Here is a 14,512-nt window from a genome sequence, read left to right on the forward strand (position 1 = left end):
CTGGTAGGATACATGTACTGTACTAGGTATAGGCCTATATACTAGTAGGTTGACAAAAGGGATCGAGAGACATCAAACTGTCATCCTATCAGATTGGTCAATACACTAACACAATAGTCAGTACACAAACAGACCCCGGTGTTAGTGTATGGACTGTTAGTGTATGGACAAATAGTTCATCATCTGGTCACCAGGGTGCAGATGTGTATATGATGCCTGTGCGTTGTAGTCTAGTCTTCTAACTCACATTCATGGCACAAACATGTTTTCATGACAAAGCTGGGCCTACATCATTCTAGAAGTGTTAGTGTATTGACTGCTATTATAAATTCTGTTAAAAATTGCCATACAAACCTGAACAATGCTGGAAAACTACCACAATATGAAATTCAATGTTTCCCTCCCTTGAACTTGTGGGATTCCCACAATGCACTGCAGTCATCTCATTAGAATAGTTCTGTCCATTTTCCCCAGGTGTCTCTAGTTAGTACTGTTATGCCGCTTTTCCACTACAAACGCGGCTGTGCCGTGCCGAGTCGAGCTGAGCGGGGCTGTTGGAGTTGCATTTCGACTACAACCGCGCTGAACCGTGCTGGCTGGAAGTGGGTGGACACATTGGGTGGAGTTAGCGAAAGTGGGTGGACGTCATGTGATGCCGTTAAGCAGCGCAAACAGTGACATCAGTGACAGTGGCGGAACAAGTCAGAGCCGGGCCGGGGGCGGGGCAAATGACCGGACCCTTTATTAAAGCTTATCATAACATCATTTTAGGCTACAAAATGTCCGCAACTGCGGTGTTTACCAATTTCAACACTACCGGGTGCAACTATGTTATTTAGTACATCAAGTCCTTCAAACGAACATGTAACTCAGAAACAAAAAACATTAGGATACTGTACATGGCTCATAATAAAACATCAATAGCCTATACTGCGCACATTATTTGAAGGGCATACGAATGAGCGCTCAGAGGTTGCAACGGTGACAGGAAGAGTCAGAAATAAAAGGAGGGCGGTGCAAACCTCACTGAATGCACTGTGTTTACCAATTTCAACACTACGGGGTGCAACTATGTTAGTTTGTACATTAAGTCCTTCAAACGAACATGTAACTCAGAAACAAAAAAAACATTAGGCGACATACTGTACATGGCTCATAATAAAACATCAATAGCCTACTGCGCGCATTATTTGAAGGGCATACGGCGAGCCTTGCGCTCCGTGAACTCGTCCACGATGCTCTGTATGTCACTGATTCAGTGATCTTTTAAGCGGTAGTCTCACGACCCGAATAGTAAACAATAAACATGGAGGACATGGTGTCGTTAGTGTTGCTGGTCTTGGTGCTGTGGCTTGTTGTCACCGACAACGCCAACAGATACTGGCAAGAGCGTATAGATGAGGCGAGGCGCGTAAGGCTTCAGAAATTCTCGTAATTCATAATTATTCTTCTTCCGGGTTTGCGGTGTTTACAGATCCCAGCGCGCTCGCGGGGCGTGTGTGGGCATGTGAGGACACTCCTCCTCACCAATCAGTGCACAGGGGAGTGTCTGCTCACGCCCCCAACCTCAGTCGGCACGGTTTGGCTCGCTTCAGCCCCACTCCAAAACCGTGCGAGTTTTAGGGGCTAAGCAGGGCTGAAGCGAGCTGAGTCGTGCTGGTTTTTGGTAGTCGAAACGCGAGCCATGTCGGGCTGAAGTGAGCTGAAGCGAGCTGAAGTGAGCTGAAAAAGGGTAGTGGAAAAGGGCCATTAGTGTACTGACTTAATTACTTGGGACACCAAAAATCTATTTCTTGGCGGGAAAATTTCTGACTAGTATTGGAAATATTTTCAAAATGTGCTTTTCTTCTAGCCTGGGCCCGCCCATCCTAAGCGTGACGCAACACGAGGGCCTGTTGCGAGCTTAGTCTGGCCAGGCAGGCTATCTACAGCTCTTCCAAGCTCCCGAAAAATCGGGAACCAATCAACTTTGAGCATCTCCAACGGCCCTGGGTAGAGGCGTGTTCAAGGCAGTGACGTAGTAGAACTGCGACCGGAAGCCATAGATTGTTTACAGAATCTATGCCGGAAGCGCTTCATTCACGCTTCCGCATCTATTCCGCATAGATGCTGTATTGAAAGCATTCAACGGGAAGTTCTCATTGAAAACGGAGCAAAGAGCAGCCCTGGAGGTATTTATTGAAAGGAAGGACGTTTTCGCCTTGCTCCCGACCGGCTTCGGTAAGAGTTTAATCTACCAGTTAGCCCCGTCACGTCGCATACGTCAGAGGAAAGAGTGATGTGATTGGTTTAAGCTTCGTCACAGCCTTTTCTGGCTTCGACCAGTAGCAAACTGAGGCATTTCAGGGAGGCGGGTCAACCACGGGCTCTGGGAAACGGTTGGGCTTAATATCTTGGCCAGACCAATAGCTCGGAGAGCTTTGAAGTCGCGTTAGCCAGGCTACTTTTCTTCATGCTGCATGGACAATATTGATCATATTTAAATGGGTGACACAAAATAATAACACCAATAAATATTTTTCAGCAAGGGTTTATTTTCCTTCTGGAATGTATGAGACACGCATTTTGGACCCCATTGGGTACTTCCAATGAAAAATTCTACCAACACTATTATATTTGAGTGGATAAAATTTAATATCAATTAATTTTTATAATCAATAGGAAGGCATATGAACGCAGACACCCTGATTTTATTTAAAGGCCTGGTCTCAGAATACTTGTTAAGTGAGGTGACACCAATTTGCAACTATAGTGGAGAACCGCCCATACGCTGTCTATTTCTAGCTTTAAATTGAACAATCTGTGCGATACACAGTCCTTTTTAATACTAGTTAATACTTTTTTTAAATACTTAGGACTAATACTCTTGACTTAACGGTAAATGTCCCTCTTTTTAAAGCAGCACTTACTTCTGAAGTACTGTGAGCTTCACTAGAGGAGCTCTGCTCTTCTGCCATGATCGGAGATCTCAAACACGGAAAGGAATCGGAAACGTACGCGAGATTAGACCACATCCGCAAATTTAGGCATCTTAAAATGTTATTAATGCCAAATAAAATATCCAGCACAAATTATATACGATAGACATAAATTAATAATTTATAAATTTTATTTTAAACACGTTTTTAGTTAGCGGGACTGCAGCTTATCACCTCTCCCGCCCGCTCCCGCATTGTGCACTCCCCCTCCCGCCCGCGCCCGCAATGAGCTTTCAAAATTTGTCCCGCGCCGCACTGCTTTGCGTCGGGTCCCGCGGGAGTGCAGGGCTCTAGTCTATAATAAACAGCTGAGTTGCTCTAAGTGACCACGACCTGACATCATCACATACATCACCACCACAGGAAGCCCGTCTGACATTTTGAAGAAAATTCATTTTTCTCAAACACTATTTCATCTCCAAAAACGAAAGTTTGATTTTTGAAATCTGTGACTGCTTTTACTCAAAAGAAGTCTGAGAATAAATCCGCTGGAGGATCCCTTTAAAGGGATAGTTCGGGATTTTTGACATGAATCTGTATGACATCCCCATCAATAGTGTCGTGCAAACACACTGACTTACCCCTGACAGCATCCTGTGAGTCCAGTTCTTGTCCAGTTTTGGTCCAGACGAAAGTAGTCCGGCAAGTTTGTTGGGGTCACGAAAGTAAAACGTTTTTCGTCTCAAAACAGTTTGTGTTCAAAAGAGTGATATTTGCATCACAAAACCGTTGTCAAATAAAAAGTCAGACCTCGAAATCGCTTGGCACTATTTTCTCTCCCTTCTTATCACTGCGCGCTGCCGCCAGGTGACAGCGAAACGCAGACCCACTAAGCTGGTGGGAGACCAAGGCTGCACTCTATCCACGGCTTACACACGTGATGGCACGGAGGATGTGTATAGTGGCAGCATCTGTCCCCCCAGAGAGGATCTTTTCAAAAGCAGGACAGATTATAACTGAGAGGAGAAATAGAATCAGAATTAACTAGTTAATTGCAGCAATTAAAGGAATAGGTAGGAAAAGGAAGGCGCAAAGACACCGCGCAGCGCCTGAAAACGGGTTTTCAGGCGCTGCGCACCCGTTTTCAGGTGCTGCGCGGTGTCTTTGTGCCTGCAGCGGTGCTTTGCCTGTGCTGTGGCTGAAAATAGTTCCAGATATAAATTGGTCTAGTAAATCCCTTCGTGTTAATTTGCATTGATATGTGTACTCGATGTGAATGTACAAGTCATGAGAAATAATTATAAAAAATCTTGAGTTATTTAATTCACTTTTGTAACGACAATGCTAGCTGGACACGCCGGATTACAGCGACTACGCTAAGCTAAAGCTAACCGGGGCGTTTATAGATCAGGACAATGGCTGGGTCGGCTACAAAACGCTTTGGCTCACTCCTCCAACTCTAGGGACTGCAGGGACTGACTCAATTTCATCTGGGGGTGGCGTACTCCTTTAAATCAAAAATAAAATCTCAGGAGCCGAAAGAGCCAGCTCCTTATAGTAAGAAGAGCCAAAAGAGCCGGCTCCCGAAAAAGAGCCGAAATTCCCATCACTAGTAAACAATGAATGAAACAGCCGTGGCTGTCACCTGGCGGCAGCGCGCAGTGATGAGAAGGGAGAGAAAATAGTGCCAAGCGATTTCGAGGTCTGACTTTTTATTTGGCAACGGTTTTGTGATGCAAATATATCACTCTTTTGAACACATACTGTTTTGAGACGAAAAACGTTTTACTTTCGTGACCCCAACAAACTTGCCGGACTACTTTCGTCTGGACCAAAACTGGACAAGAACTGGACTCCCAGGATGCTGTCAGGGGTAAGTCAGTGTGTTTGCACGACACTATTGATGGGGATGCCATACAGATTCATGTCAAAAATCCCGAACTATCCCTTTAAACCAGCATAGTGTATAAACTGCAGAGGATTTTATAGTGGCACAGTGAAGCTTCACAGGTTCTCTTCACATCCATACGGGTTTCCTTCTTCCTCCCAAAGCCATCCGTGTTGGTGGATTGACTATGCAAATTGTCCCAAGCTGTTCATCTGTGCCTCACACCCAGCGTTTGTGGGATAAGCTCCGCCCCCACTGTGGATAAACCAGGATAAAGCGCTTGCTGAAAGTGAGCGAAAGTAGAAAGGAGCAGTTGAAAGAAGAATCTTGCTCCAGCTTGGCGGTGCTTGGATTTTATCTCAAACTCCCAACGGATCAGTCGCGTGAAACCAAAGCCTTAAAAGGTTCGATCTGCTTTGCTCTGACTGAGGATCAGAATCCGAGGTCATGCTGGAGTGTTGCAGGTTCTCCCAGTGTGCATGGTGGATTCTTCCAGCTTCTCTGGGTTTCAAACACATACTGGTAGATGAACTGGCTTCTCTAATTTACCCGGGTGTGTGAACGGTGCCATGTGCTGGACTGGCATGCTGCTTCAGGTGTGTTCAGGCTCAGGACTCACTGCAACCCTGTCCAGGATAAAGACGAGTGAATGAAAGGGAAAAAAAAAAAAAAAAATCACAGAAACGTCAAACAGAATTTTAATTCCAAGCTCCTGACCTGTTTAACATCACAGTCATAGTAAAGAATTACAGATCAGTAGACGGTGGATTTTGCTCTTCTTGCCTTCTGTGTAAATTTCATCAACTGTCTCCGCCCTTCAAACAGCAGGACACTCGCCGTCATGGCTGAATTCAGACGCTCCGCTCCTGGAGCCAGAGGAACAAACAGTTTATAACCATCTGTTTCCTCAGCCAGCTGGAGAGCCTCCGAGCTCAATCCACGTGTCTCATCACTAATCACTAGAGCAGTGTTTCTCTGTGCCCAGTTCTCATGATACACCTTCTGCTCCAGAAGAGACACTTCATCATCATCAGAGTCTGACTCTGTGTACTGCTCCACGACCTCATGATTGACCCTTCCAGGCTTTCGAACCTCTGCGTCGCTGCTCCTCGTGTCATCTGCGACATGGACAGTCACGGGGTTCGGCAAGTGCTCTAAAACAGAGTCCCAGTTCAAGCCAGAGAATACAGGGAGACGGAAGTGGGCTCCCATTGCGGCACGCAGAACCTTTGGCTCCCATGGATCCACACAGCCTGACAGCGGACACATAAATTAGACCTGGATGAACTTGTGAAACTCTTTTACGTTGCATTTTGAGACTAAACACAAACCGCAGTACCTTGAGTGAGGAGGACGCGATCACAGCCGGCTGCAGCGGCACAGCGCAGGATGGTGCCCAGGGCCCCCGGGTCTCGCACGGTATCGCAGATCAGGAACAGTGGGATGGACTGGAGACGCAGATCTTTGGGGAAGGTCAGCCGAGACTGATCTGGCTTTGAGAATATAGCTACAAAAAAAAAAATTTAATTAAAAATAAGGGGGGGGGGCTATTAAGGAAGGAATCTCTCACAAACCCATCACAGGAAGAAACCGTCAATCAAAAACATCTCACAAGCCCGGCAACATACAAGCGACTGGGTTCCTGTAACGTTGGTAGCTGCCACGCCTACTGCACCTCAAACAACTCACCTGCTAGTTAGTGATTATACACTCACCGGCCACTTTATTAGGAATACCCATCCACCTGCAGTTCTCTAATCCGCCGATCCCGCGACAGCAGCACGACGCATCAAATCACACACATACAAATCAAGAGCTTCACTTAATGTTCAAACATCAGGATGAGAAAAATTGTGATCTCAAAGTGTGACTTTCTTTCACTGCGTTGGTTTGAGTATTTCAGAAGCTGATGATCTCCTCCTGGGGTTTTCACACGCAACAGTCGCAAGAGTTTACACAGAATGGTGCGGAAAACAAAAAACATCATCGAGTGAGTGAGTGACAGTTCTGTGGGTGGAAACAAACGCCTTGCTGATAAGAGAGATCAGAGGAACATGGACAGATTAGTTTGAGCTTTTTTTGCCAGGAAGGATATAGCAACTCATATAATCACTCTTTACAACCGCGATGAGCAGAAAAGCGTCTCAGCATGCAACAGAACAACACATTGGGTTCCACTCCTGCAGCCGAGAACAGGGATCTTAGAACCAACAACAAGTTCCTATTAAAGTGGCCGGGGAGTGTATATCAATATATAGAAATGCAGTCTAGTTCCAGCTTGTGCTTTCTTTTTAGCATTATTGTGGCATTTGTGTGCTACACAATGAGGCATACTTACTTAAAAACTGATAAATTCAATAAAATACTTGTAAAACTATCAAAACTCTGATGTAAACAGAGAATATAAACAGCAGCGTTGTGACCGCGACCTGACGTTACGTACGTCACCACGGCAGGAAGCCCATCTGACATTTTAAAGAAAATTCCTTTTTCTCAAACACTATTTGGTCTCCAAAAATTAAAGGAACAGTCCACCGTACTTCCATAATGAAATATGTTCTTCTCTGAATTGAGACGAGCTGATCCGTACCTCTCCTGAGTGAAGGTATCAATGTGCTGTCGAAGCGCGCAGAAGGTGTTAGCACGCCTGTCATTATAGTGCGGACTTTCCATAGCATAGAAAATCGCTATGTTTCAATTTGCGTAACTGAACTTGTTTCATATCACTGGTCATATAAACCTATGTAAACAGGAAAAACGCGGAAGAGTTTGGTCGCATCTAACTACAGCCCCAAAAAATACCATTGGCCATGCTGAGCCTAGCTACATTGCTAACAGGAGTGACAGCGCGTCTGACTGACTGGGAGGTCGCGCAAAGCTCGGATAGGTACGGAGCAGCTCGTCTCAATTCAGATAAGAGCATATTTCATTATGGAAGTACGGTGGACTGTTCCTTTAAAGTTTGTTTTTGAAACCTGCGACTTTTTACTTAAAATAAGTTTGAGAATAAATCCGCTGGAGGATCCCTTTAATGATTTCTGCAGGACGGCTGGATGGAGAACCCGAAAACGTTCCTCCACCATCTAATAGCAAAGGCATAAAAATACATGTCAAGCGTTCGTTACCAACAGCGTCCTGCTTTTCTGAAATGGTGTGTTTGGTTTTTTTGCTTAAAGAATCATTAGTGTTCATCTCTGCTTTACAGGATACAAAGACAGGGTTTAAGGGACACTGCTTAGAAAGCAGGCTAATTAATAACTATATTAAATTATTCAACTTAATCTGAAAGGTATTTGGGAGGAAATGTAAGTCACTGTGTGTGTGTTTCTTTAGCAGTAACTTTCCCACACACAGGACAGTCCAGTGGAACGAGCACATGTCTGTTACACCGGTCTCCACTCACTCTAGCCCATGACGAAGTAAGGAATAAAACACAATGGGCCGTGCTGTTATCGGAAAATAATCAGCGACTGAGTGGTGTGACGCAGCCCCATGCAAAGCAGAGTTAGCACTCGGAGTTGATTAATTTCCTCTAAGATCGTGTCTTGAATTGTTTTATTCCTTTTACACCACAGACGTTTGCCAACCAGACCCCCATACTAGTTACATCTAAATGTATTATTGAATATCTTTGCGCAAAAAAAAAAAAAGGTCCCGTTATCACTTACTACATCGGCTAGAAGCAATTGTTCCTTTATTAGTCTCTCTTTTCTGCCTTGTGGGGAAAAAAAAAAAAAATTGTGTCATGTTTCCTATTAGCAGTGTTTGTACTTGAGAGCCGTCTCAAGACCACTTTTTGAAAGTCTCGGACAGCGAGGACTCGGGATTTTATTTCAAGACCGGTCAAGACCACAGCTGCGGCGATTTCATTCAACTGCCGCTGCACTGTCTGATTTATTTTTTAACATCGTTACTGTGACTGGATGTACAACCCCAATTCCAAAAAGGTTGGGACAGGGACATTCATGTAAAATATAAATAAAAACAATGACAATTTGCAAATCATAGAAATACTATACTTGATTGAAAATAGTACAAAGACAACATAGATGTTGAAACTGCAAAATTTTTTATTGTTTTTTGAAAAATTTTGAATTTGATGTCAGTAACATGTTTCAAAAAAGTTGGGACAGGAGCAACAAAAGACTGAAAAAGTTGTGCAATGTTTTAAAAAAAAAAAACTAATTTGTTTAATCATCAACAGGTCAGTAAGATGATTGGGTATAAAAAGAGCATCCCAGAGAGGCGGAGTCTCTCAGAAGTAAAGATGGGGAGGGGTTCACCGCTCTGTGAAAGACTGCATGGGCAAACAGCACAACAATTTAAGAATTAACATTCCTCAATGTAAAACTGCAAAGAATTTGGGGATCACATCATCTATGGTCCATAATATCATTAAAAGATTCAGAGAATCTGGAGAAATCTCTGTATGCGAGAGACAAGGCTGAAAACCGACATTGGATGCCTGTGATCTTCAGGAGACGCTGCATTAAAAGCAGACACGTGTCTGTAGTGGAAATCACTGTATGGGCTCAGGAACACTTCAAAAAACCATCGTCTGTGAAAACACTTCATTACTGCATCCACAAATGCAAGTTAATGCCATGTCCAACCAATATCCAGAAACCCCGCCCCCTTCTCTGGGCCCGAGTTCTTTTACAATGGACTGAGGCAAAGTGGAAAACTGTCCCGAGGTCTGACGAATCAAAAGTAGAAATTCTTTTTAGAAATCATGGACCACATGTCCTCCAGGCTAAAGAGGAGCGGGACCATCCAGCTTGTTATCAGTGCACAGTTCAAAAGCCAGCGTCTGTGATGGTATGAAGGGGCATTAGGGCACATGACCTGGGTAGCTTGTACATCTGGGAAGGCATCATTAATGCTGAATGACAAACACGTTTCACAATGCTGCCGTCCAGACAAAGTCTTTTTCAGGGAAGGCCTTCCTTCTTTCAGCAAAACAATGCCAAACCGCTTTCTGCACATTAAAACTGCATGGCTCTGTAGTAAGAGAGTCTGGGTGCTGACCTGGCCTGCTGCAGTCCAGACCTGTCTCCCATTTAAAACTTTTGGTGCATTATGAAGCGCAAAATATGACAAAGGAGACGCCAAACTGTTGAGCAACTGAAAAATTGTATATCGGGCAAGAATGGGACAACATTTCTCTTTCAAAACTACAGCAATTGGTCTCCTCAGTTTACAGAGTGTTGGTAAAAGTAGAGGTGATTCAACACCGTGGTAAACACGCCCCTGTTCCAACTTTTCTGAAATATGTTGCTGATATCAAATTCAAAATGAGTATGTATTTTTCAAAAATACAATTAAATTTCTCAGTTTCAACATCTGATGTTGTCGTCTTTGTACTATTTTCAATGAAATATCGGGTTTCCATGATTTTGCAAACTATTGCACTGTTGTTTTTTTTTTAATTTACACAGCGTCCCAATTTTTTTGGAATTGGGGTTGTAAAACTTCCTGCTTCAAATGCGACCAATAATGTGACTCATTGCTAATTTGAAAATGTTCTTCCTGGTAATGGATACCTCCCTTCCCTTCCCCTCCCCTCCCCCACACACTGGTCTGGTTCTGGTCTTGACTCGATCTCAACCTCTCAAAGTCTTGGTCTTGAGACGCTCTGGTCTCGGTGTAGGTGGTCTTGACTAAAACACTGTATCCTGGTAACTACAACAGCATCGAGCCTGAAGATTCTCCCGTGGTGGAAATCTCACTGACTCTGACAAAGTGCCACTGGAGACTCCATCACTCTCAGCCCATCAATTTTATTTGTATATATTTGTTTGTTAAATAACACCATGTTTTAAAAAATCCATTTATGATGATTACTGTGGCGGATCTGCCCTACCCATCCTGTTCAGCTTTTTTCTATAGAAACATTAAATAACATTAAACCGCATTAAAAATACAAAACCTATGATTTCAGTTACAGTCTGAACAACTGTCGAGCTTCTGGAATGGAAAATTAATCAACACTTTCTGATGAGTCAGAGGTGAATGCAACAGCACTGCAGTATAGAACAAGAGGTTTCCTGCTCATATGGTGTAAGGTTCATGATTCCTTTACAGGGAGGCCTCAGCTTAAGCACATGATGCATTAAACTTTAAGCCGCACGCCTGGAGCCACAACAAGACAAAATCCAACGTTATACATCCACTCACCGATAACCCCCTGGGGCGTGACCAGATCAGACCAGATCCTCAGGTCTTCAAATTTGACCTTGACCAGAGACGCCTGGCCCAGTTTGTCCAGAGGAAGCTCTTGAAGGCGCTCCACTCTGCTGAAGAACAGCACCTGTGGAGACGCTCCAGCAGCCATGGCGTCGCAGATCAGACGCTTGCCCTCCAGCAATACTTTGCCCTCCTTCTCTCTAAATGCCCTGGAGCGGGCAATGCTCACTATCTTCCTGGAAAACGGGGGGGAGAGAGAGAGAGAGATTTTCACGATTGGTAGAACAACTCAACTGTACTGTAGTTAGATCTTACCTTCTCAGAGTCTTCTTTCAAATATCTTCCTCACCAAAAACTAGTGAGTTTCACTCCTTTCAGAAAATATGAAAGAGGATTTTTCAGATGTTTGAGAAAAGGTAAAGGAAAGGGAATTCTTGTGCCAATAATGTTTTTACTCTTGCTATACTTTCTAACTATCTATACTGCTGTAGTATGTGAATTTCCTTTTGCCTGGCATCCAAATGGATCAAAACATACTGATAATAACAGAACTCTGAATATTCTTCAAAAATGACCAATTAACAGCAGAGATGGGACCAAGTCACACATGTGCAAGTCTCAAGTAAGTCTCAAGTCTTAACCTTCAAGTCCCAAGTAAGTCCCAAGTCTTTTTTGTCTTGGGCAAGTCAAGTCAAGTCACAGGCTATGTCAAGTCAAGTCAAGTCAAGTCCAAGTCAAGTCACCTTAGGCGTATTGGCGTAATTTTAGCAGCAGAATATGAATTTAATACATTGAAAAGGCAATACATAAGTAAATGTCAGTAAACATCCCTGGCACATGTGCCCAACCTGTTAAATATTTGCATTTTAAATACTCATGTTCTGTAAAATACATAAAACAAAACAGTAATAATGTCAAAGTTATTTATTGATGGCAAAATTGATTGCAAGATTGAAAGCCAACTAAGTTTCTCACATTGTCATCAGCCAACAAGACAGTCTGGCTAATGTACACGAACACACTTACACGAATTTGTACTGCTCATGAACGTGTACATGTTCACAAGCTGACCATTAGCTTAACCCTGAAACAGAACAACAGGGTAGGAAGCTGCTTATGTTATTCAGCATCACGACTGCAAAGTGCACAATCAACTTACTACTACTGATATACAATATCATTAAACTTGACGTAACTACATTGCTTACCAGCATTCACATAAGAATTTCACAATAATAAGCTGAATCCCTAGCTACATCTGCAACGGCTAAAATCCTCCTACCGCTCACTCTCGTGGCTAACGAGGAGTTTAGCTGCTATCACCAAATAACACCACATTAATAAACTTACTGGGCAGAATGAATCTTCAAATGCTGGACGAAATTGGAGGTCGTGGTCTGGCTGTCAGAAATCGTCAAGTTGCAAATCTTGCACTGCGCCGTTCGTCGTTTACCTTCTAGGCAGTAGCCCTTGAAGCCGAAAGTGATTACTCTTGGGATGGCTGACATGATGATATGATGTGAAATCTGTGAACACATCGTGGCATGGGGCGTGCCGGTATATAGCCCACGCAGAGAGCGTGCCTGATGGACAGGGCAGTGACAACGCAACGGCAGTGCAATCAAAATTACTGAAGTATGTGCATATTACATTTTATTTTCACAATAAAAACACGATGGAAATAACACTCAAAAGTCACTCAAGTCATCGTGTGTCAAGTCAAGTCAAGTCAAGTCCCGAGTCTTAAACTTCCAAGTCCGAGTCAAGTCTCAAGTATTTTCATGTTTTGTCAAGTCACAAGTCATGAAAACAGTGACTCGAGTCCAAGTCTCAAGTCCCCACCTCTGATTAACAGTGTAACTAAACTGAAATGGAGGGGTTCAGGAGTACAGAAGTAAAGATCTCCTGTAGTGTTCAGTTATACACCATCTCAATCCTTGGTGTGATGGTCTTTAGAGAATCAGTGTGAGCTCACCACGGTGTCTAACAGTCTGTGGTGTTAATGTTTTACTCTTCAGACAGCAAGAGACAGTGATGTGCCGCAGTGGTCTTTTCTGCTTTAACACAGTACTCATACCATTACTGCAGGTGCAGTAGTTGATTTTAGGGAAACTGACTTCTGTCCTGGAATGCTTGATGTGTTAGACACCACATGGGCCACCTAAGATCCTGGGTGCAGAGCTTCATGAACACAGGCAGGAACCATTCAAACAAACAAACAAACCCACTTAACCGTTACTGGGGGAGAAAGACTACTCTGACCTTATGCACCTTTAAACATATTAGTACGTGACACCCCCAGCCTACATGAAACGATTTCAGATCTGTGGGAAACCTTTCTCAGAGCAGCGTCTCACACGACAGAGTTCACCAAGTCAGATCATTTGGCTGAAACTGTTCCATGACATTTTAGTTTACCTTCTTCATCTCATCTCATTATCTGTAGCCGCTTTATCCTTCTACAGGGTCGCAGGCAGGCTGGAGCCTATCCCAGCTGACTACGGGCGAAAGGCGGGGTACACCCTGGACAAGTCGCCAGGTCATCACAGGGCTGACACATAGACACAGACAACCATTCACACTCACATTCACACCTACGGTCAATTTAGAGTCACCAGTTAACCTAACCTGCATGTCTTTGGACTGTGGGGGAAACCGGAGCACCCGGAGGAAACCCACGCGGACACGGGGAGAACATGCAAACTCCACACAGAAAGGCCCTCGCCGGCCACGGGGCTCGAACCCAGGACCTTCTTGCTGTGAGGCGACAGCGCTAACCACTACACCACCGTGCCGCCCTAGTTTACCTTCTTAAGAAAGTTAAAGGACTAGTTTGCATTGCATTGCATTTTATAAACCCTATTTCAATAACTGTAAAATGAAATGTGCCTTGACTGATACAGTAAACACAACTCATCTCTTCCTCTAGAGATTAACTTCCACTGTCCAGCACACCTTCCACAAGATAAAACCGTCTCAGGATAATGAACAGGTGGAAAGATTTCCCCTCAGTCATGAGCTACACATCACTCCTAAGGGTGCAGGAGACAAGATCACACTCACGCAAGTCTCTTGTCTCCAGGAAGAGCCTTGTCGAACCGCAGGCCGCCCAGCTGTGCCCTCACACTACATCTGTCGGCTTGCACTCCGCTCGACCTCCCCCTCGGCTCTGAGGAGTTTTCTTTGACCCTCCGTCCGTCTGTCTGGTGCTGCTGTGTCCCAGGATCCTGTCTGCGCTGCTTGTTTTGGTGAGCTGCTTTAATGAGAGTCTCGCGTTCCTCTCCGGGATAAAGCACCGCTACCGGTCTCCTCCTGAGGCCTCGAACAAATCTCCTCGAACTCACAACAACACTGTTATTGCTCTTCAACAACAATAATAATAATGATGATGACTTCTGTTCTGTAATGGGCGCGAGCCCCCGAATCACGCTGCTCATGAGCGCCGCCATGTTTGTCGCTTAGGAATGACGTCACAGCTGTTGGGCGGTGCTAAATACGGATAAATAGCGTTTATGTATAT

General features: G+C 44.2%; 1 protein-coding gene across 3 annotated transcripts; it reads right to left on the reverse strand.

The window, feature by feature from the left end:
- Positions 1-4,826: 4,826 nt before the first annotated feature.
- Positions 4,827-14,454, reverse strand: mrm3a (mitochondrial rRNA methyltransferase 3a). 3 transcript variants are annotated; one of them, XM_060943688.1, is made up of 5 exons: positions 14,056-14,454; positions 10,984-11,228; positions 6,146-6,313; positions 5,590-6,059; positions 4,827-5,432 (listed from the first exon to the last, which is right to left on the reverse strand). In XM_060943688.1, exons 1-5 carry the CDS (start codon positions 14,439-14,441, stop codon positions 5,415-5,417), a joined length of 1,287 nt encoding a protein of 428 aa, XP_060799671.1. In that variant the 5' UTR covers positions 14,442-14,454; the 3' UTR covers positions 4,827-5,414. The 3 variants fall into 3 exon arrangements, with proteins under 3 accessions (XP_060799671.1, XP_060799670.1, XP_060799669.1); XM_060943687.1 differs by having other exon boundaries at positions 5,524-6,059; XM_060943686.1 differs by lacking the exon at positions 4,827-5,432 and having other exon boundaries at positions 5,489-6,059.
- Between the last annotated feature and the right edge of the window lie 58 nt (positions 14,455-14,512).

The sequence above is a fragment of the Neoarius graeffei genome, chromosome 17 (genome assembly GCF_027579695.1).
Source record: "Neoarius graeffei isolate fNeoGra1 chromosome 17, fNeoGra1.pri, whole genome shotgun sequence".
Lineage (NCBI taxonomy): Eukaryota > Metazoa > Chordata > Actinopteri > Siluriformes > Ariidae > Neoarius > Neoarius graeffei.

Excerpts from the sequence above, each read along its gene's own strand:
- mrm3a (XM_060943687.1), bottom strand. The coding sequence starts at position 14,441 with ATGGCGGCGCTCATGAGCAGCGTGATTCGGGGGCTCGCGCCCATTACA. Across the intron at positions 11,229-14,055 it reads CCTGGAGACAAGAGACTTGC|GAAGATAGTGAGCATTGCCC; the intron begins GTGAGTGTGATC and ends CCCGTTTTCCAG. Across the intron at positions 6,060-6,145 it reads TCGCGTCCTCCTCACTCAAG|GCTGTGTGGATCCATGGGAG; the intron begins GTACTGCGGTTT and ends GTCCGCTGTCAG.